Below are 24,381 nucleotides of genomic sequence, written 5' to 3' on the forward strand. Positions count from 1 at the left end.
AATGTGGTTTGTTGGCCTACTGAACTCAAAAACAGTGGTGCAAACTGTTGCACTAATATTTTTTTGTTGAACCAAAACATTATTTTTAGAATGAAGAAGCTTCAAAGATGTAATGAGTCTTATGTTAACTGAGATATTTTTCCCTAAATAAGTTCAAACTACCTTTGTGAATATGTTAATTCCATCAACTCGGTATTGTTTGTTGTTTCAACTTAATTTCATTATAAGTTGATCAAACTCAAAAATAGTGATGTAAACTGCTACGCTAATATTTTTTGCTGACACAAAACATTACTTCTTAGAGTGTAAGAAAAAAACAAGCTGAGGAATCAACAAAAAATAAGTCATGCAACAGCTTGCATGATTGATTTTTTTTAATTAAATCAACATCTAATGAAATTAAATTCAACCAACGTAACAACATTGAGTTAGATGAATTAGCTTCTCCTTCACACCCATATCTATTTTGTTCAGGCATGTAAAGACATAAGACCCAACAATGTCACAAAAAATGAAGTTTTCAAGCCAATTTCATTAAATTACCTAAACTTAAATTTAGTGTAGTCTTAATTAATCCAGAAATTGGAGTTTAAATTACACTTAATATGAAGCTGATGCAACATTATGTCAACCAAACCCTTCAAAATAGTTTTTCTTGCAACCATGCATTGAATGAATGAGTGGGAACAGCTTCCTTGAATTACTTTTCAGAGTGCACCGAGTTTTGTTTCACAGCTTTACTTCCAGCCGTCTTTGAGAACTCTCCAAGTTGTTTGAAGTTAACTGCCAGCGTTGCCACCGACCCCCTTTTATTCTCCGGCCATCGGTGATTGCCGTGACACAATGAATTCTGCTCTGAAAAGCTCCCGGCTCTGCTCAAACATCACCTCGCACACACACACACACTATTCAAATTCATCTCTTTATATTCCTCTTTCACCTGTGAAAAAGGAGAGATCACATCCTTTATTTCCTCTCTTGTACGTCTCTCAGTCTCATGCAAAACTTCTACTCCCACTTGAAGATTTTCATTAAAACTTGTAATAACAAGGACTGCCACATACCTTTCTGATATAAAAGAAAGAATATTTGGCTACATATGAAAGGAGAAATTTGTGAGTGGAAAAGGACAACCTCTGCCCCATCAGCTCTGCTTCCTCTGGTGCGTAACCATCCAAACGCATTCCTATCATGGCACTACCTATACCCCCGTCCACTCTGCGGCCCCGGGGGAGGCCACCGGGGAGACATGACACTACTCCAAGCGCAATTTCGCCTCCACAAAAGCGGCGATGGAAGAGGGCACGCTGGATCTTGTTTATAAATAAAGTCATCCATAAATGATGGGATCTGTCGAGCGAGGAGGTGCAGGTGGGGGGTGAAGGATGGAGGTGAAATGTGGCCTCCCTCCCTGTATCCTCTTACGCTCCAGTGGGCTGCAGACGGATGCTGAGAGGGGTTTCTGCTCCCGTGGAGGGGGCCGGAGGGACCGAGCGCTAGCTTTGGGAGCAGCACCACCAGTCAGTGTGGCTGTTTGAAGTGAGCTGATCAAAGCTGGCGCTGCAGAGGGTTCTGTTGCACCCGGCGGTGGACGTAGAAGAGAGAGCACACAGAGCCACAGTCTTTCCTGGGTGGGTTTTTTTCCCCCCGTCTGACCGGATGACTGAGGCTTTCAGTGCCGCTGGATGGGAACAAACGCCCGGTTTAGCGTCAGGCTGGATTAGCTCGTGTCTCTCCTCTTGTTAAGAGCATGAAGGATGTTACATGCTACTGTAATCTCATTGCTGCTTTGTTTATTTTTAGTGATTACATTACTGAAAATGAAAAATGTGATCCTATAGCGCTGTGTGATGCACTAGAAAGTAAGGCTTTCTGTAGCTGAAGGGCCATTCCATCATAAATCATCAGGGGGGCCTTCTGCTAGATTCGCCTGAAATGGTATTTGTAAATTTCAGATTGACACTAGGGTACTTCCAAAGGTTCTTGGCCTCACATGGCAACAAGAAGCAAAACCACCACTTGAGGGCCATAAATCAGTGTCCACAAAAACCCAATGCAATCAAATAAAAAAAGGAAAGGAAGGCTTCGAGCTCAAGTGTTGTTTCTCTATGAACTTTATCCAATTTGTACTATCTGAAGTCTGTTTTCTACATTGAAAGTCTATTTTCTTGGTCACCATTTGAAGAGTACCATTACTCTTCAATAAGGAGAATCTGGAGGCTCAAGATGTGACCTTCCCCAAAAGGGTAGTGACGCTTGAACAAGTGCACTGACGTTAAAGGAGATTGTTAAGAAAAATAGTACATAAGCAACCTTCCTCCTGTGATGTTTTCAGGTGAGGCCGAGAACTTTTTAAAGTGACCTCTCATATCAAATAGTTTCCAAGATATTGTTGTTCAGAAATTGCCCGTCGACCCACTTTATACAGGTGTGAAAGGCACAGACTAGCATGCCTCGGGGTACCTGCACGGAAGCCACAGATACAGCCACGGAGGGCAAAGGGGCTCCATTGATTTGCCCGACCTGCACTCTCTCACTTCAATCATTCCCAAACTGAAATAATAATGAAGTTATGCATGCTGCTGAGGAGTATCTGGGGGCTGAAAATTGACCTTCTTCCACGAATGGATAGTGAAGCTTGAACATCGGTGGACCATTGAAGTCAAAGGAAACTATGTTGAAAAAAAATGCAAGATCAATCTCTCCTGTGACTCGCTCTGGTGAGGCAGTAAACTCTTTAAAGTATCCTCGTATGTCAAATACGTTCAGAGAATTTTTTGGTAACTGTCCGTGCACCCACTACCTGCAAATGTGAAAGCCACAGATTAGCATGCCTTGGGATACCTGCACAGAAGTCACCAGGACAGCAACAGAGGGCAAAGGGGCTTCATTTATTTACCCGTCTGTTTGACTGTTGTTTCCCAAACTACAACCCCACTTTTTTCTTGGTCACCATTTTTAGAGTAATAATGACATCATGCATGCTGCTGAGGAGTATCTGGAGGCTGAAGATGTGACCTTCTTCCACGAATGGATAGTGAAGCTTGAACATCAGTGGACCATTGAAGCTAAAGGAAACTATGCTGAAAAATAATGCAAGAATAACCTTTCTCCTGTGACGAGACAAGAACTTTTTAAAGCACTCTTGGATATCAAATACTCTCCAAGATGTTTTTTTTTTTTTAAAACTGCCCATCAACCCACTTTCTGCAGTTGGGAAAGACTAGCATGCCGTGGCATACCCGCACAGAAGCCAAACTGGAGAACAGTGGAGGCTTTGTTATCAAGCTATGATGGGCTGTTATGATCCAGGAAGAATTCATTCATGCAACTGAACTTTAATTATGTGCATCTGATGCATTTAACTATGAAACATACATCAAACAGTTGTTTATTGCTATTGACAAAGTGTCTATCACTGGTAGATAACACTGGGTTTTATTGCACAGGTCTGCTAGTTCTCCGGTGTTAAAAATGGTGCTATTTTTCCTGCTTATTTCCTACGATTTGTAACAATTTGCCACAGCAGGAAAATGTATGTTTGCAGTGCTCTGCTTCCATTCTGCAGGTATAGTAGGTCTGCCAACCGCTGTTTTACTTCTATTATAAGCACCCTGCTGCTTTCATGATGGGCAAAATGGTGTATATTGCTCCATGGTCAAAATGCACTAAGCAAAATATAGCATTATTTCACTTATAGTACAGAAATACTGACTTGTTCAGAGAATTTCAAGAGCGATAAGTTAGCCAGTGACAGATAGTATAATTATATACTCACAAAGGTAAGTCAAACAAGTGATAAATTTAATTTTTTGCACCACAAGAGTTTAACGAAGCAATTAAGTGCAATAATAATTAGGCTTTATCTTTTTTTTTAGCTAACTCACCAATGTGGCAAACATATTTAAAGACAGCATTCACACTGTAAACTCATGTTAATTCAAACTGCTAAAAAATCAGTCGACAGACCAGCATTTATAAATAATTCTGAATTCCTGCAGAAAGAGTGAAAGTGGACGGTTAAATTGTGCACTAAAGTATTTCTCCCACTTATCTCTGCAAGGATTTAACCTTTTCTCAGCAGAGACGTGTAAAGAACTGATCCCAGTGTAGAGTTCTGGCTGAATATAAAAACTCACTGCGATAAAATGAGTCACTCCTGTCGTTTTATGGCTTTCGTACACATCCTCCACAGCTTTAAATTAACTCGATGTTTAAGGTTTTATTACTTACAGAGCATTAAAGATCTTATTTTAATACTGTGACAACACTAATTCCCTCTGTTTTATATTAAATATTAATCAGAATCATGTTTTGACGCATTGAATTAAAGCTCGCATGAAAGCCTGTCAAGTATAAAGAACGTTCTCTGTTGTTTATGTGGCAATTTTCGACAAGCAAAACAAGCATTGGCTGAGCATATATTAATTTAGCGATAAAGAATAATGTGTTTGCCTCTATTTAAATGGCCATTAGGGAGAATGAATCCTCTGCTCAGCTCATTGGCCTGAGCTCATTTAGGCAGCAGCCTCTTCACTAAATAATGTAAACAGTGAAACACAATGGTGGAAGGGCTGCCTGCTGCGAAGGTGGAAAAGCTCTTGTGATTAGTCCAAGAGCAGAATGTCGCGCAAAATGTCACCTGTGATCAGGTCAGATGTGTCAAAGCTCTCAGACCAGAAAACACGCTGATGTCAAACTGCTGGTTGTTATTCATTTTACAATAAAAAGGCTTCAGGTAGCAAAAGCTTCCATCTGACCACAGTGATGTGCACTCCATTTATGATCAATAACTTTTTGCTGTATCGATGGATTCTTTTGTGTTTTCTTCCTTCAGGTCAGTGAAGACGGGCTGCCCAATTAGCAGCCAAATGCTATTCTTTATTTTGCTCAGAAAAATCAACTATTTGACCGTGTTCGCTTTTATCTAGAAGTCACCTTAACCTTCTGAACACCCAGTGGGTTCTGGGCATGTTTATGCTCCTGTCACATTTTTCACTGCAATATGAAGTCTTGCACCTCTATGGAAACAGGACAACTATGAAAAAGGAGGGAGAACTCAGAAATGTCTTCTGTTCAGAATGGCACAGCGAGAAAGTCACAAATCACTAAGATGAAATTTTTCAATACATTTTTTGCCTTTTTCCAAGCGCACACAGGTGTTACCAAAGCTAGGAAGAACTGTAGCTACATATTTTAGATGAAGATACCACTTTACTAATCCTGGAGGAAATTCTTGTCGACTAACATTTTTAATTTGTTTCCATACAGGTTACCCATCTGCTCTATAAACACCGCCTGCAGTTCAGTCAAAAACTCAGTGAATTTTTCTGTCATGACTGTTGGTCACAGCTGAGTCACTAATGGCTTCTTGGTTGCAGTGAAGATTACAGAATTTTTTTTGTTTTTCATAGAATCTGGTTCAGGTACAGGGTTTATTTTATGTGAATTTTTAAATTGGGGCATGGCACAAAGCGATTTTGATAAAATATCCTGATTTTAAGCTTGGATTTGGTTTAGTTTCTTAACTGAACAGGTGATTACAATCACAAAAATCAATGAAAAGCCAACTTTTTTTTCCCTGCTGCTACAATTTCCGGCTCAAAAAAAGATTTTTCTTCATCTTTTCAAAACCCACAGGCAGCCTTTAGGGTTCACAGAGTTAAAGCCCACTTCATCTATTCATACAACAGAAACGCACTGCATTAAACCCCCAACTACTCTTTTATATTGTCATATGAATGCTCAGCTTTTAACAAGAGGCCACAGGAGTTCAAATAAAGCAACACAGGTGGTGATTACGTCTCTGCTTCCCCAAGGACCGGACCGGGTCAGGTCCCAAGGGTGCGACCAACAAGCCTCATCCTCAATACAAAGCCTGGGAGGGTGGGGCGGTGGTGGGAAAAGGCCCAGATGTACACTTCTCCTTCTGTCTGCTCCTTCTGTCCCCTTTTCTAGCTTTCAATCTAGTGAACACTTGCTGCTCTTATAACATGCTTGAGGGCAGCACCCCACCTCTTCAACAGCTCTCTCATTTAAACTTCAGCCCCCCCTGAATCTTTGTACCTATTGGTGGAGGTAGCAGATGCACTTCCAGCCTTATTGTGCCCCTCAGCAGCCCCCAACAAGCCTCTGGTCAGCTGGGAAACAATAGGAAGGTCACAGGGTCAGAGCTGCAGGAATTCCCTTACACTCGCTCAATCACACACATGCCCACACTTGCGTATACGCACATGTTTAGGTCACACATCGATAGTCGTGTAAGACAACTGCATCAAACGACAACAAAAGCAGTGTGACAATGTGAAATAAATCACTTGTAGCGACAAGCCTTCAGAGAACTATCAACCAACTCTGCAGAGAAGAAAGTTTCAGGTCATTGTTGAGAATTCTACCTGCAAGTCTGGTTCAGTCTTACAGCTCTTATAACCTTTCGTAAGTAAGCAGCTTTATTCTTCAGAAACACCTATTAAAACAAAGTTTATGCTACCTGCTTAGCACCAAACATCATACAGACAGTTAGCAAGAAGCTTCACCATTTAGCAGCTAAAGAACCAGAAATTTCCCTCAAACTATGGTGGAGACCAAAAATAGAGCAAAAAGAGGCAGAATAGTGGACTAACCGGTGTTCTGGCGCGAGCTCTCGCGTGATTTCATCACGAGATTTGCTTTCTAGCGTCCTGAGATTTGGATACAGACCACAACAAACAGCGATTGCCAGGTAATGTGGAGGTTTTTGTTCACTTCTCATCTCTAGTATGTTGTGGGACACTCACTGAGACTATCCAAACCGGTCAGTGTGGGGGGTAAAAAGCATGTTAGGACGGACTTTGACATGGGGGGGCAAGTTGCCCCATACTTTTCACTAGCTGAGCTGTTAGCTGAGCTGCTAAGCTGCCTGCCTGGCTAAATACTGGAGCTATGTCGAAAATTCATTTCTCTATCACTCACATGTATGAAATGACATATGAAAACAGACCCCAGGTTGAAAAAAACCGAAGTTCCCCTTTAAGATGACCAAAGTGGAAATGCAATAGTGGAGCATTTAGCAAAGAAAGGATGGTAGAGACCAAAAACAGAGCTAAAACATACAGAATAGTGGGCCTGTGTTTAGTCAGTCAGGAGGTTTTATTAAAAAACAAAAACAGGACTGTTTGTTTTAAAGTTTTGCAAATATATAAGTGTATGGCATGCTAATGTGTTTACAACTTGTTACTGCTGCACCAATACGTCAAAAGAAATCTGATATTGCAGGTTTTCGGACAATCAGGGGATAGAAGATGGAGACAGAGCTACAACCGACGGAATAGAGCACTCATGTTTACTTAGCCAGCACATTCAGGTCAAAAGCATGAGTGTTTAACAGGTTTGAAAACTAATAGCAGTATAACATGCTGATGTGTCAATAACTGATGTTTCTGTTGACCCAGAATGACAACAAAAATAACCATCAGATATTGCAGATTTAAGATGACCAAGATGGAGACCAAAAACAGAGATAAAACAGACAGACTAGTTTAATTATTAGGTATATTTTGGTCAAAAACATGACTGTTTAACAGATTTGCAAACTTCAAATGATGTTCTAATATGTTTAGAACTGCTGTTTTTGCTGCATCGGTATTTCAAAAACAAAATCAGATATTGCAGGTTGAAGTTCGCTACAGCTACTGGGTGCAGATTTGAAATGACCAGGGGTGCAGAAGCTACATTCATTGTTTCCTACATAAACATTATTTGTATCCTCAAGGTCGAACAAATGTGCTGAATGCATTTTCTTCCCACACATGACACTTGCTAGCTAGCGGCACTGCCATCGATAACATTAACTGACGAACAGCAAAACATCATCAGGAAAACAGCATATCAAATAACCCCTTTTGCACAATTCAAACAAGAAAAACTGCTCTGGATGGCTTTAATTTTAAATGCTTTAAACCTTACTTAATTTTCTGTAATTACCTGATAGAAAATAGTTAATAAACTAGAATAACTAAAGTCTATGTGCACCTACACTAACATGATGTGGTTGTAATGTGCATGCAAACTAGTTTGGCTTTCTGTGACTAAGGTTATCTCATTTTTTTGTGCAAAAACAGTTGTTTTGTGTCCCACTATGTAGCGTTTCTTTCTTCATTATGTATTTATCAATGACTACAACACTTTTGTAAGTGGCAAATGACATAATGAATAGCAATACAAGTTGTAATATTATAACAGGTTTTCTTGGGAAAAGTTATCGAATTATTGGACATCAGTGCACGCTTTTGCAGTCGAGTATGGCTGTATGGTGTAATAAAGCCGTGTTAAGTGTGTGTGCTGCTTATAAATCCTAATAGGAGAGCTTAAGTACAGAAAATTGGCATTTAAAAGGAAGATGCAAGAAAGGAAAACAGTCACATGGTAGAATTAGCTTAAATAAACAGTTATGTCAGATGATGGTAAAATGTCAGCGCTCCATTAACATCTATTTACTCTCATATCTTTCTCTTTGTATTTCCGTCTCCGTTTTATGTTTGCCAACAAAAACAGCACAAATCTTGATTTCATGCAGTTGCAGTAAAAAGCTCACGTCTCCTCCGTTAGCGGGGATTCTTAAGACGGGGCTTGTAATCTGACTCAGTGTGAGCTCATCAAAAAGCCTTAAGTGCTTTTTTTTTCTCTTTACAATGCAGCAGGACGACTGCTTTCAATTCTGTCCAGCTAATGTTCGGTGCCTAATAACTTATCGCTTTGATTTCCACAATGGCACATTAGCTAAGTGAGAGCTGCGTTCGGGCCCATCGGCGGCGTGCAGCGCTGTTCGGCGGCCGACCAGCTATTTAAGCAGATTATGCACTTTTGCCTGGTGCTCGGCATTAAGCTGACAGGAGATGTGCTGCTGCAGGAGTCTCATGGCTGTATCCATGGACACGTTCACAGGCTCCTCCGACTGAGATGAGAGGTCACGGTGAGCAGAGAGATGCAGCCTAAGGGCCTCCAGAAGGGCTTGTTTTACCGTTTGTGTGCTGCTGGACGTGTGGATATTGTGTTTGCATTTTTAAAAAAAACTAGAGAGCGAAACAGCTGCACGGGGAGACTTCAGGTGTCTGCACGTGCTGCAGTGTGTCGCCGAGCAGATATTCGGTGTGATAATTACAGCCTGTGTGTTCCGTCAGTGCTCCCTGGGTGTTTCTTTCTGCTCAGACTCCTGCAGCCGACTCACTAATGGGCTATCAGAAATGGAGACGAAGGGAAACGAAAGGAGGGAGGATGAATAAACAGCTCTTAAACAGTAACAGTTAAAATAAACAGGCCAACACAGCAAATATCATTTTAAAAAATTGGATTTTTAATAGAAGTTGCATTATAAAAGGAAAATTTGACCATAAAAATCATGCTTCATGTTTTTTACTATATGTAAATCAGAAAATATATTTTACAGATAGTTGCTGTTTTTCGAAAGTGTATTAAGGACTGAAAAATGGCAAATATTTCTTCTTTGATTTGTTATTTTACAGTTTTTCAGTTTCTTGTTCAATTTCGGGGGGAAAATTTTCTAAAAATCGCAGAAAAACTATGGATTTGCATGTTAACCATAAAAGAAGAGATCAGAGGAAACAAAAATCTATATTTTTACAAAAAGCAACTGGTTTCATTTGTTGATTTTTTTTCCTTAAGTTTAAATTGACAAAAAAAAAAGATCTCCAAAACCAGGTAAATGTAGATTTACATGTTTACTGTATTTAAAAAAACAGATATTTGTCACTATTTCAAAGAAAAAAATATGCATATTAAGGATTGAAATGGCTGTAAAAAATTGAAAACCGTAATTTCCCCGATAGACGTTCGCTGTTGATTAAATTAATGACTAGAAGAATTACAGAAAAAAGCATTAGCTGTGATAAAAATGCCGGTATTTTTACAAATAATTCCCACTTCTACAATGAGCGCTTACAAAATTATACTATTTTACAAGGTTAAAATAAGCTAAAAATATTATTTTGCAGATGTTCAATTTTTTATGGTTCTTAATTTTTGAACTTTCCAGCATTACCACATCTTTACGCATTTTTATGCCGCATTTACGGACAGATTTTCCCTTTTTTTTTCTTGTTTGCTTTTCTTTTAACAGTATACATTGCTTTCTAATATGTTTTTTTCCTTCTCTGGGCTCCTGTGTTGTTTCATCTTCAATTACAGCTGCTGTATTACACTGGAAAGCCATTTCCGCTCTGGCTTGCTTATTCTCTGAAATAACATCATTCACAAAGTGCTGCTCAGCTGCTCAAGACCCAAGACTTCCAGCTCAGCAGCCACAACGGCCGAATGTCCTCCAGCGTCTCCATAATGTCACATAAACCCTCAAACAGAGTTATGGAGCAGTGAAGTGCACGAAAGCATGAACACAAGGAAGTGATAGGGTTAGAAATGTATGTCAATACTGTAAATATAACTTATTGGAATGTAAGTCAGTGGAAATAAAAAAGGATTAGATGACATGTAAATTGTTTAAAATGCGTATTTACGTGCCGTCCTACATTGGAGGGACTCATGCTTCTTAATAATGATAATAATCAGAACTTTTATTCCTGTAAAGCTGCTATGATGAACTGCAGCCTGCCAGAGACGCTGCAGCTCGTCCAAACCTGACGCCAGCAGGAGGATGAGACATGAAGGGCCGGAAGACATTCTGTTACTCTGTTATCCAGATCATAAAGCCCCAGAGGACAGAACAGTAGCCCCTCTGTCCAAAAATACCCTTAGAGGCATTCCAGTATCCGCCTGTGGAGACTGCCGGCCTGGCACAAGGGCCTAAATTTACTTCCAACCCTCCAAAACATCCGACAAATCCAGCAGCGTCGTTCCAAATTGTGTTCAGCTGTTTTCATGTTCACACTTCGGCTAACTAAGTGCCTCCTTTTCACCAAAACAAAGCAAACGGTGCATCTGACATCGCTTTTTTGTGCTTCATGAAGAGGCTACAGCCAAGTTAGAGCTCCTGAGAGGTCACCAAGTTTCATGACAATCCATTAAACCAAAGGATTTCACTAAAAGTCAAAAATCCACCTCATAGTGGCACCAGAGGACAAATCTAACGAATCACCAGCATCAGCAGGATTTATGAATTTTCAGTTCATATCAATCTATCCATTAGATGCAGTCGAGACCAAAGTGTTAGACTGACAAACAGAATAAAATTAAAAAAAACATTAGCAGCACCCTTTGTCACTATATAAAATAAACCAACAACAAAAAAATGAAATACAACATGAAGAATATCTACCTATGAAATGATGGATATAATGGGATTTTTTTCATTTAAAAAGAACAAATTAGTCTGTCAAAATATAGTTTTTTACATGGACATTTACAGTTCTGTGCTTTTTTTTTTTTTTTTTTACACTCAAAAATATAAATGCAACACTCGTTTTTGCTCCCATTTTTTATGAGATGAACTCACCTTTCAGAGTGGCTTTTATTGTGGGCAGTCTAAGGCCCCATCCACACGAAGACAAAACGAGGTCTAAACGCACAAGTTTATTGCCGATTCTGCGTGTCATCCACACGAAGACGGCATTTTGGGGGTCTGTAAACGATCATTTTTGAAACCAGGTTCCAGAGTGGAAAGATTTTGAAACGCCGTATACGCAGCTCCGTGTTTACTGGCTATCCGCTGCTTTTCAGAAACGCTTACGTCATAGTTTCGTATCTTCATTGACACGCGTGCGCCACACGCGGCAATGACAACAACAATGGCGGCGTACAGTGTAGCAAATGTGCTGATGAAGCTGACATGTCTCCCAATCGATGCTTTATTGCAGCTTTTTGGCTTTTGTAATCCAGTGACACCCGAAGCAAGAGTTCAACCTCATCGTCCGTCCAGACTAACGTAGTAGCTTGCCCACGTTGCCCACTCATGCTTCCCGGCTTGGTCTCCGTTTACAACTTTTGCTGCAAGTGCGCATGCCCACTGGTTTTTCCTTCTGTTTGCGCGTATTTCCGTCATATCGTTACAGCGCCCCTAGAGGTCTGGCATGTGTTTTACAGCATTTCCATGCGTATCGAGTGCATTCATGTAGACGCACACATTTTCTGAGACGCCTTCGTCTTTATGGCGATCGTTTTTGAAACTGTTAAGCGTTTTGTCTTCGTGTGGACGGAGCCTAAGGCACACCTGTGCACTAATCATGGTGTCTAATCAGCATCTTGATATGGCACACCTGTGAGGTGGGATGGATTATCTCAGCAAAGGAGAAGTGCTCACTATCACAGATTTAGACAGATTTGTGAACAATATTTGAGAGGAATGGTGATATTGTGTATGTGGAAAAAGTTTTAGATCTTTGAATTAATCTCATAAAAAATGGGAGCAAAAACCAAAGTGTTGCGTTTATATTTTCATTGAGTGTAGTTATTTTTTAGGTTGGCAGCAAATATCTGTGGGATAATTACATTTTTTCTTGACTTAATTACAGTAAAAAAAAAAAAAAAATTAAAATTTAATTTCACAATCAAATGTTGTAAAAGAACAAATCTGTATTTGTAAAAACACAGATTTTTGATGTTGACATTTACAGTTTCGGCATGTTTTAAGCACCTAAACACGTAACATTACAAGATATCTGTAATTTAACAAAAAGTATTAAAGACAATAAAACAAGGTAAAAACCATTAAATTTTTTTAAAACATTTTTTAAGCAGTGCATAAAAACAAAATATAGATTTTAACAAAAGATTACATGAAATTTTCTCTTTGACTGTGAAATTACATTATTTAAATAAAATTATTTTATTTCAATTTAATTAATTTTAATTTCAATTAAAAGCCCCTGAGTGCTTGTTAGTGTCAGATACTTTAAGACACAAAATTCTATTGTTAGGGCTAAAAATCATTATTTTACTGTCATTAATGGCAAAATTATCTTAAAATTTAGCTATAATATGATATCACTAATAAATATAACTTACCGGTATGTAACTTCATATTATGTGCACGGTTGAACTGGCGAGTCAAGAGACTTTCCCACTAACTTAAGCATTTGTTTGCATAATCAGAGAGACACCAACAGCTATTTAAAGTTGCTGTATTCCACCAAATGCCGCACAACCCTGTGTTTACTCATTAACCGACACTGTCACACCGACGCTGCTCCCTGGTGCAGGAGGCGCCTTCCAGCTCATCATCAAAACAGGCTTGGTTCAGGCAGTTATAGCTCCGGGCAGCTCAGGCAAAGAGGAGCAACTTTCCAGGGCTGAGTTTCAGAGCAGCACACCGTTGAAGGCGTGTCGTCATCCTCCCTTCAGGATGCTGACATAAATAAACTAGATTTTAATATGCAGAGAGTCCAACCACCTAAACAGGGGCAGATAATGTTCTCTCATGTCTTTCTGAGCATCCTGTTGGTTTTACTTCTGCTCCGCTTTGTGGTCGCAGTTCGCTCATTGTCCATTAAAGATTAATCAAGCGGAAAGTGTTGAGGAACGGGAAGCCCAGTGAACTGGGAGTGTTTTTACAGGCCGCTGGATGCCCCACCGCTCCACTGAGCCCAGAATGTGGAGTTTAAAGAGCAGAGAGGCAGCAGGAATGTTGGGAAGTCGGTGTTGGAGGAGGGAGGCGACTGAAACACTGAGTGTCAGACACCAGCAAAGTCTTGATGTCAACTCAAATACTTGAAATGAAAAATATGCAACTTTAACAGTCGGATTCAGTAGAAACTAGAGGCTCTGAAACTGTCAGGAAAAGTTCTAATAATGTTTCAATCTAATGTTACTTCTCTTTTTGAAAGAATGTACCTATAAGGTTAAAAGTTAACTACAACATAATAGTTTTGCACATTATGTTACATAATAAAGGAAAAAAAAACCAACATTCAAAAACTGTTCAAGATGTTTTCACAGCCTCAGATGACAGAACGTGACCCTAACCCTAAAAAAAAGTTATATAAACAACGGTAGAACATGTTGCCTGCAACATTATGAAGATGTCTGGGGATGCTGTTGAACAATGTTCCATGAAAACAAAGGAAAGTTGTTCTACAATGCAACATTTGGAAAACATTTTATGAACTTCAGGGGAAGAGAGTCTAAAAATTTTTTTTAGAATGTCTTAAGAACACAATATTCTAACTTTAAGAACAGTTCTAGTAAGCAAAAAATAAAAATAAAAAACTTCCACTGAAAACATTACTTGAAGTTTGCAGAATTTCCTCAGAAAGTTTCTAGAACAATTGAACTGTAGCCCAATCAAACATTTGCAAACCAACAATTTGAAACGGAGCGACGTTCTAAAGCAACACTTGGAGAAGAGTAAAGCAGTCCAATAGTTCTATCACTAAATGTTTTCAGAATGTAGATGGAGAACATTCTCCTAAATTTAAGAGAAACATTGAAAAACAGACATTCAAAAAATGTTTACAGGATGTTGTCAAGGCCTCCGATGTCAAAGGTAGAACTGCAACATTCTGAGAATGTTTTGTTGGTGTTGTGGATGATGCTGAACAATGTCCCATGAAAACAGCAGAAGAATGCTTTCAATGCAACATTTGTAGAACGTTTTAGGAATGCAAGGGCTTAACAGTCTAACAGGTATGTTTAGAATATCTTTAGAGAATGTTCTTGTACCTTTAAGTAGAACATATTAGTAAGTAAGGACAAACGTCCTGCTGAAAACTTCAGATCAGCTTTAAAACCAACAATTAAACTGTAGTCAGTTCAAGAAGAACACTGGACACAACATTCTTTATCAGATGTTATAAACAAAGACAGATCATTTTACCTGCAATATTCTAAAGGTGTTGTGGGGATGTTGTCACGGTAACTATTAAAAACAGTGTTGCATGAAAACCGCACACAAATGTTCTCAAAGCAACATTTAGAGAACATTTTAAGAATGTTAAGGCCCAATAGTCTAACAAGTTTTTACACTGTCTTTAGAGAACGGTGCCGTGAACGAGAATATTCAAGTAAAGAAAAACGTCTTCCTGAAAACAGTACTAGAACGTTGCACAACTTTCTCAGAACGTTTTTTTAGAACACACAACGTAGCTGTAGCAAGTTCAAGAAGAACACAAACCGACATTCAAGAAATGTGTTGCAGTAGCACTTTATCCTCTGAGACATTGGCACAGTGACAAGAAGAAGTGACAGGACATTCAATGAAATATTAGAACAAAGGAGAACATTGCAGCATAATAGTCGAAGTGTAATCACAAAACATCTTTAGAATGTCTTTAGAAAATGCTCTACTACCTTTACAAAGAACATTCTAGTCAGTAAAGGAAAACTTCCTGCTGAAAATATTACTAGAATGTTGCAGAATTTTCTCAAAGTTTTTAGAACAAACAAACTGCAGCCAGTTCAAGAAGAACATCTGCAAACCAACATTCAAGAAATGTCATCAAAATGATACAGAATGACGCTACCTCTAATGACAGAACGCTCTTTATGAAATGGTAGAATAACAAAGGTAGAACATGTTGCCTGCAATATTCTGAAGATGTTTAGGGGGCGTTGTTGAGCAACGTTTGGGCATAATAGTCCAACAGCATTTAGAACATCTTTAGAGAATGTTATTCTACCTTTGAGAAAAATATTCTGGTCTAATAAAGAAAAACATCTTGCAGAAAACATTACTAGAACGTTGCAGAACTTTCTCAGAAGAGCAAACACAGACTGAGTCCAGTTCAAGAAGAACATTTGCAAACCAGCACATTAACATTTCCAAGATTACACTATATGAAGAAAAGTAGAACATTTAGCTTGCAATATTCTGAAGATGTTCCAGGGATGTTGCTGATGTAACACTTGTGTTCTTCTATAAAACATTCACACAATATTACAAAACAACAAAAAGATGTTCTCAATGCAAGAACCTTAAGGTATAATAGTGCTACCACCTAACATTTTTAGAACGTCTTTAGAGAATGTCAACCTAGTAGAACTTTGCAGAAGTTTCTCAGAACAGTCTCTTTTCTTAATAATCTGTGACGTTTAGACAAACATCTCTCCGCTCTCCATCACTGACTCTGCAGCTCAATCAAACTGCAGCCGGTTCAGAAGGCTTTCATACACTTCTTTGTTGCGAGTCAGAAAAGAAAAATCCTCCACAGCACAGCAAGCGATGCGTTTCATGTTCTTAGCAGCAACAGCAGCACTTGGTTTGGAAACAGATAAAGAAGCGGCTGGTTAGGATGGGAGGCAACAGCCGAGAATAACGCTCCCAGTTCGTCCACAGAACTACTCAGGATAAAAGTGATGGACACCAGCGATCTCAAGGAGGCAAATTACAAGAAGCGCTAAGCGATTAGCAGCAAAAAGAAGAAAGAAAAACAGCTGAAAGCACACTCCAGCATGACTAAACAGAATCTATGTGAGAATGAGGTCAGGGAGGAAACAGAAACAGAAAGAGACATGAAAGTACTGCTGGAGGAACTTTGGGGAAACCCGGCCTGTCATGATCTGGACTCATAAGGAGCGGTGGGCTCACCTTTTAATGGGGTATTAGTCTCGAGTCGAAGCGGCAGGGAATCTTCCCCAGGAACCTTCACCATATCTGGAGGAAGGGATGAGTGCATTAATGCCTCGGGCTCAGTTAGAAAACCCAGACTTGCAAAGAGGCCCGCGAGCATCACCGCTAATCGCTAATGGCCCTCAGACAAGTTATAGCCGAACCACATTGACATTTTGACCACTTGACAGCCTGTGCTTGGCTTTAAAAGTCAATTAAGATCTAGGAACACGCGACGGTGGAGGAGATTACGCCATCCATCACTGCACAGATACACGGATGCACCGGTTTTCCTCTCTTTGAATCACTTTCTGTTTGGTTTAATTCTCCAGATGGTCCAGAGCTGGAAGCAGAATACAAAGCAAAGCTGCCCTGAAGCTCCAAGACCTCTGTGTTTCTGTTTAACACTCCTAAAGATCCTCATTTGTTTGGGGAATGCAGAAAAAAAAAAAAAAAAAAAAAAACAAGACGCAGATTTACACCCAGCAATGACCTCAATTCCATAAACAGCACACTCCTGTTCTCGGTCGACCTGCGAGGACCAGACCTTGTGGAAGAATTAATGAAACCAAACTAATCAATGGTTCACTTCCAGGCTGCAGCACTGAATGCTGGGAGCTTTTTTAACGGCGGAACGCACCTAACCATCAGAGGCGGCCGAGACGCAAGTTGTTTAAATAGCCTCGCCTCGAACAGCGATCAATAATGTTTTGTGAGCCGAGCCAGACCACAGCAGGCAGATTTCAGCAGCAATTAAAAGGGAGACAATAGTTTATGTGAGCAGGCTGAAAGCTAGGAGAAAAAAAAACAACCTGTATTTATATATATGAGGTGTGGGAAAAAAAAGAGCATGGTTTTGGAAGAGCAAAAGGACGATTGATTGATGCAAATGTCAGGTCAGAATGAGAACGTCCAGCCGATTGTATCTGAAAATAGCAAAAAGCTACAAGTGTGAAACCTACTGTGAGCTTGTAGTTCATCATTTATTTATTTATGCGTTAATCAACAAATCAATTACTCGAGTTTTACTGCATTTACAGAGGAAGAAATCTGCTTCGGGTTAAAGATGCTTCCAGTTGGGCTCGTGTGCGTGTGTGTTACATAAATCGGGTCAGAAATAGAGACCTGAGGCCTTATAAAGACAGATTTCATGCAGAGGAAGCTCCTTTCTCCGTGAGGAATGTAGATTTTCTGATATGGTCAAGAAGCATCGAACCATTCAAAATGAGCCAGAGCTACGAATAAGCCGTCACTCCTGAGCTTCTGCAACGGATTCAAGTTTACCAACAACCAGCAAATAGTTTCTTGTAGTTTTTAATTTCTAAAAAGTTGCCAACACACTTAAGCTTCATCCACATTGAGAAGCTTTAAAACACCATTTTAAAACGCAAAAACAACCTCTGTCTAGATGAGCATCTTCATAACGACAGCTCATTTGTACAAACACACCTAAAAAAAAAAAAGCCACATGACCATTTACATCACACTGGGGATGATGCAGGAGTCATTGTAAACATGCTACAGAAAAACACTTGGTATGTCCCAATATATAGTTCGAAAAAATCCAAGAATACTCGAATTTCATACCAACTTTGTTAGATTTTGAAATACATATACTTTTCTGACCCACAACCCTTTGCACAGTTGTGTCACAGTGTATCATGCAAGTATTTCACACAACATACAGTCAAAGCTAATGAAGTAATATGATATGAAGTATAGGGTGGGCCATAAGTTTCCATACATAAGAAAATGTATAATGTATATATTTCTTTATGTTTCAGATACCCTTTGCATTCGACGCCATCTTTGGGGGCACTTTAAGGCTGTGGCGTATCAAGTGAAGATACGAGACATAAACCATCTCAAGGAACGCATCACCAACGCAATTACAAGCATAACTTCAACTGTGCTAATGCAAGTTCACCAACAGTGGAAAACGCATACGAATGTGCGTTTTTGAAACAATGGTAACCATATAGAGCACATTATATAAATAAAAACGGATGTCCAACATAAAAGGTTTATTTTTCCTATGTATGGAAACTTATGGCCCACTCTGTCGTACTTTGCACAAACTAAATTGTTGTTTCCTGTAGTGATATGGAGTTTGAAAAAGGCCAAAACCTTTGAATGCAGTTCTATTGACATCACAGCAGCTACGTATTGAACTGCAGCCATCTGCACAGAGTATAAAACAGACAAACATGCAGGGCTCCCATTGAGGTTCCTGACTTTGCACTTTTTACAGGATACATTGATTTAATTACAGACTGAGCTGACAGCAGCTTCAGTGATTATTTCTGTAGGACGCCGTAGCACAGGATACCTGAAGAACTTAGAGCTTCCTACCATGATTGGGCACCGTGGATAGGATAAGATAGTCAGAAAATTTGCAGTGTACAGATGGAAAGAATGTACAAATGAAAGCATCTCCGCAGTCCTTCAACATCTACCTCAATTACAACTCTTTAAAGGATGAATTATAAAGGTGTCAGTGACATAAAACCTCTGTACAGTTTCTAAAGCACCAGGTGTTTGTTGTGGAAGCCAAAAATTACATTATACAAACCCCTGCAGATGTGTAAAGCAAGGATTGGACTCAAGAATAGAGAACACTACACAAGAAGAGAAGCAAAGGTGAGAGGAAGGACTAGAAATTTACTTAACACTGCAAGAGCTGCTGGAATAAAGAACAAAATCAGCAACACCTGGAGACTAATCACAGTTTTAGAGAAAACACTCATGGAAAACCAAGCAAAACCGCACCGCTTAGTCAATAAAATACTGAAAATTACATGCCTTTACAGTAAAATAAAAAAACTTCACTAGGTCTATAGAGCATTTCATGGAAACATAACAAACCTGACCTCCATTTAGACATATTGCCGACCAGCAACAAGGTCCCCAATGGTTCAAACCATTGATGGCAAGAGTTAAAACACACCTGATATGCATGAAAAGATCTGGTTTTGCTCCCAGTGACTCATTGTGGAAGTAAACTTGCGTCCTAATTCAAGAAATTCCAAAAATTTTTTTTTTCTTTCCTCCATGTTCTCTGCTGGTTCCTTGTTTCTATTGACTGTGCAGGTATTTGTCACAGCACGAACAGTAAAAGTTTGCAGAAATGTAACTTTAGCTTTGCAATTTGCTGTTTTTGGCATCGCATTAGTAATATCAGGGAATGAATGTAGTGACAGTAAAGTCCAAACAGAAAGCAAATATGAGCATCATCAAAAATTTACATTTCTGCTCATCCAGTCTAAAGAACAACCCGGAAGTTTCCCAATAACTACTTAAAGAGGCCTGCAGCATTTACATAAGTCTCTATTTTAGGGTCCGTAACTCCAGAATTGAATAATTTTTTAAAGAAAATGTGTTCGTTTGGATGCAGCAGCTTCTTTTGGTTGTTCAGTTTTGTTCAGGACTAAACGGACACAAAAAGAAAAGCTTTTGACATCATTCCTCGTGTTTCCGTTCTCTCAAAGGTCAGGTCAGCCTGCAGTGACCCACAGACTGAAGTTAAACTCTGTACGTTCAGCAGTAAATCCACCAATCAATGTGATTCTGCTGAAACGGACTGAAGTGTGTTATGAACGTCGGGGTGACCACCGTGATGAAGGCGCTCAAACATGAAAGGGAGATTTCAGAAAAGAAAAATAACAGATCTGGAGAAGGGAAGAAAAAAAAAAAGAGGATTCTACAGGAGGAGCGATGGGAGACATGCTATTTTCCTCAGATGAAAGCCTCAAGTGTGTGCCAATTATTTTTCTTGTTGAGCGAAAACAGGAACATCTGTGTTTGCTGTGAATCAGTGGATAGCGCCGCAGCACACACACCGACACACACACGTGCCTCGGGCCTCGTGGGTCGGCTGACGTCATGTTTGTTGTCGGGTGGGCGGCTCCTGGACGCAGATTAAAGCCTCACACAGGCAGAAAGGTGCTCCGGGGCTTCAAAGATGGACAGAAGCACAACGTTCCCACTGCATCATTAGCCTCTCAGGGCCCACAGATAAGGAATTCTGCTGAGCCGTGGCCCCGGGGCCCCGAAAGGACCCCGACCCCCGACTGACGGCAGATTTACTGCAAGAAAAAAAACAACAACATTCTTTCACATCTAAATACTCCCGTCGTCATATTGTCCCTTCCGGAGGATGGTTTTAGGTTTGGGAATGTTTATGGGAGAAGAGAGAATTCCCAGTGGGACGATCTCACATTTAACTAGTCAGATATCTGGAGGAGGATCCGTGATGGGCTCAATCTGAGAGACGCTTCGGGCAACAAATCCATTCACTCTGACAAGACTTGGACAGAGCTGCCCGGGAGCTGAAACTTCCTCCACAGAAACAACTTTATTCACACACAGTGAGTGAGAATTATATAGTGCATACTGTAGTTATTTGTAGACAGCTCACACACTCATTCAAAATAATAAATGTGGCCCAGCAATACAATCATCAGACGATGCAAAACCATCAAAATAAAATCCGTAATATACTAATTTAAGCTGAAAATCATTACATGGCAGTGTAACGCTTGAATCAAACCCCTAACTCCCTGTAAGTACTGCGCAGTGCTGAGGGTATGTGTGGTAACTCAGCCTGTTTCCTCTCCATCCTTTAGGAAATTACAAATTAGAACTCTGTAACAAGTGCAGCCTTCACTGCTTCACACAGTGAATAAAGTCATACAACACCAAAGCAAAGACAATTTGTTCTCAGAGAAGGTCTCGTTTCAGTTCCACAACATTTCTGACATGGATTTCACACCACTAGCTGCCACACAAACCATTTTTAACTACATTTTCTTGGACAGTTGGACAAATTTGATGTCAGATTTACATTTTTTGTTAAGCAAGTGTATCATATTTTGAACTAATTTTAAATGCAATTACGCTAACAACTCAAACAATGACTACAAACTTTCATGATGTTTTTGTATTTTTTGCGCTAACAATATTCTCTCTTTAAAATAATCTGTAAAGTAACTGTGATGTAAGGATTACTCGGCATTTAATTTTAATAAAATTATGTAACTGTATACTCAAGAAATACACAGCTTTAATTCTGTGTACTTTATCGATGAAATTGTGAATTTTACTTTTTTCCCTGTAATGTAACACAGAAAAAAGCAAAAGGAAAAAAATAGACAAAAACTGTAAATAATGTACACAACAAGAATCTGTATTTTTATGAATTAGTTTGTTCTTTCTGTACTTAATATACATTTTTTCTTTAAAACAGCTTTTTGTAAAATATTTGTGGCGTAAGGATCACTTGGGGCATTTAGTTTTGGTAAAATTATGCAATTTTACAATCAAGAAATGTAAAAATTTTCTTCTGTTTATTTTGCAAATTAAATTATCCATTTTTCATTGTAATTTAAATGTTTTTCCTGTAATTTGACAAACAGAAAAAAGCTAAAAAAAAAAAAAAAAAAAAGTCAAGAAAAAACAGGCCAAAACTGTAAATAATGTCCACATCAATAAGTATCTTAAGGAAAAAAGTAATATCTTTTGCAGTGTATGACAGTAAATCACATGGTGTTACTGTATTTAAATCTGCTACAAAAAAAGCATACTATTTTACAGATATTTATCTTCATAGCTTTTACATTTTTTAAATGCTACATTATTCTACTGTTTTTCAAGGTACTTTTTATGGCACTCTTGCAGCTAGATGTGATGGTTTAACAAGTTTTTACAGTGTAGAAAGCATAATGCATCATATTTAACACATTTTAAGCATATTCATGCCATGAATGATTGCAAAAGTAATGATTTAAAAACCATTTTCCTCTACATTTTTAAGGCCCAGGCTTAGGCTTGTTGTTTTACGGTGTGTTCAGAGCACAGCAGCATGGTTAAATGTGACATATTTAAGGCTGAAAGATTTTTACTCAGAGCTGGAAAGCCCCTGGAGCCACATTTGCAAAACTGCAATTGCACTAAAGCTCTCCGCCGAAACCGTGATGAATGAATGCAACAAACTGGGTGAATGAATTTCTTTCGGGGTGGAGGGAGGCGTCTGCGGCCAGCTGTGCAAACATCACTCTTCTCATTAATGATTCCTCCACTAATTAAAGATGAAAATCTGCAGTGGGAATGAAACTTAATACGAGAGTTGGCCGTGTGCAGGTGGAAAAGTGCGGCCAAAAAGACAAGAACCTGGCCTGCTCACCACTGCATCCATCTAAATCTCATGAAGACATTTAAATCGCTCCTCCAGGCCCTCACCCTTCTCCTCACCCGGAGCATGGGAAGTTCCACAGATAGGAATGCAAGACTTTGACAGAGAAAGTTTTTTCCAGCAACCATCATAAATAGCAGATGCCCTGCAGCCAAAAGACAACAAGGCTTAAAAAAAAAAACAAAATAAAGAAGCGTGTGAAGCTGGCTGGGTCAAAGCAATTTGTCAAAGAGACGACTGGTGCTGCTGAGAGAAAGTTGGATGAGGGGAGTCTGAGGCAGTCCTCCCACGGTGGGGTGGGGGGGACAGATTTGCAGATTTGATGTCAGGATCTCAGAGAAGGTTCAGATGAAACCGTCTTACCTGACGTGTCCCACATATTCAGCTCGATCCGGTGCTTCTCGATCTCAAAGCTGGCTGTGTAGTTCTCAAACACTGTTGGCACATAGTTCTAGAGGGGAGAAAGCAGGTGACATCAGGTGTTGAATCAAGAAAATGGCAGAATATGACACTTGAGATGATGGCAATGTGGGTGTGAAATGTGTGGAAATGTCAAACAAAGACTCCTCAAAAGTCATTAGAGCTTCCATGCAGGTGGCTGCTTCTCATTTAGCCACAAATTCCTCCTCTAGAGGCTCAAACGAAACCCCCCAAGTTGCGCCTCCGCTCAGACCCACCTCTGGGTAGCAGTCCTTGGCGAAAACGTGCAGCAGCGCCGTCTTGCCACACTGCGCGTCTCCGACCACCACGATCTTACAGCGGCTGCCTAGACTGTCCATGGCTGGTCCGTCAGACGTGCGTTTGTGTCACCACGACGGCTGAGGAGGAGGAGGAGGAGATGGAGGATCGTTGCATCCAGCATCCGAGTGGAGACGCGACGAGGAGAAACGGGCAGAAACATGCGCCACAGCGGTGCGCCTTTTTTATCCAAACGTGTCCGACGCGCAGCAGCAGCAGCAGCAGCTCCGGTCCCGCTCACTGACTCAACTGTTCTGCGACCAGAAACTAAAGCAGGGAGCGCACTGGCTCCCAGGAAACTCTCACTTTGATTAGTGGCCACGCCTTCCTCGTATCCGCACAACACTGGGGCGAAATAACGCGTCCGTGGGACTCTTTGTTTGAGTTCATGGAAAACAAGTCAGCTGTGACCTACGGAATTAAGAATATTCTGTCCCCATCAATAAAACTACCAGGCTGTTGGAGCTTCACATCATAAGAACGTGACATGATAAAGATGTATGCTCACGTTTTCCATTTCTAACCTCCTGCGTTGTAATTATGTCTGCAATTTGCCAATAAAAAGGATCATTGGACCCCAGAAGCACCCATTAATCCGATACGTTTCCCCCCAGAGAGCTGTTTCATTATCTTTTTAATAACTTTGATATGTCGTCATGCAGGTTTTTCCACTATTTAGGCAGCAGCTGGGTGCATCTGCAAACAGATTATTCCAGTTTGTTGTGTTCTTTTGAAATTTAATGTTATTTTTTCATATTTGTTCAGCTTTCTTGTACAATTTGCAGCTTAAATGTTTGATTGATTCATGAAAACAGACACTAAAGTTGAGAAACTCTGCTTTTTAGTAATCAGTTGCCAGAAATGACATTACATCTCATAACAAATTGCAAGATATAATGTAATTTCTGTTAATTTGCTGAATCTTTCTTGTCCAATTTGGTGATTTCTGCATCTCTGATTCAGA

At 39.8% G+C, this 24,381-nt stretch overlaps 1 protein-coding gene across 2 annotated transcripts in view; it reads right to left on the reverse strand.

Annotated features, from left to right (window-relative positions):
* Positions 1–23,839, reverse strand: part of rnd2 (Rho family GTPase 2) — a 46,190-nt gene extending 22,351 nt beyond the window's left edge. Inside the window, exons 1-3 of one of the 2 annotated variants that reach the window (XM_022193629.2) lie at positions 23,357–23,839; positions 23,043–23,130; positions 16,469–16,534 (exon numbers count right to left, since the gene is read on the reverse strand). In XM_022193629.2, coding sequence (XP_022049321.1) covers positions 16,469–16,534; positions 23,043–23,130; positions 23,357–23,458 — 256 coding nt within the window. In that variant the 5' untranslated portion in view covers positions 23,459–23,839. The remainder of the gene's footprint in view (positions 1–16,468; positions 16,535–23,042; positions 23,131–23,356) is intronic. The other variant, XM_022193630.2, reaches the window with a different exon arrangement.
* Positions 23,840–24,381: the final 542 nt, after the last annotated feature.

This window comes from Acanthochromis polyacanthus, chromosome 21, assembly GCF_021347895.1.
Source record: "Acanthochromis polyacanthus isolate Apoly-LR-REF ecotype Palm Island chromosome 21, KAUST_Apoly_ChrSc, whole genome shotgun sequence".
Lineage (NCBI taxonomy): Eukaryota > Metazoa > Chordata > Actinopteri > Pomacentridae > Acanthochromis > Acanthochromis polyacanthus.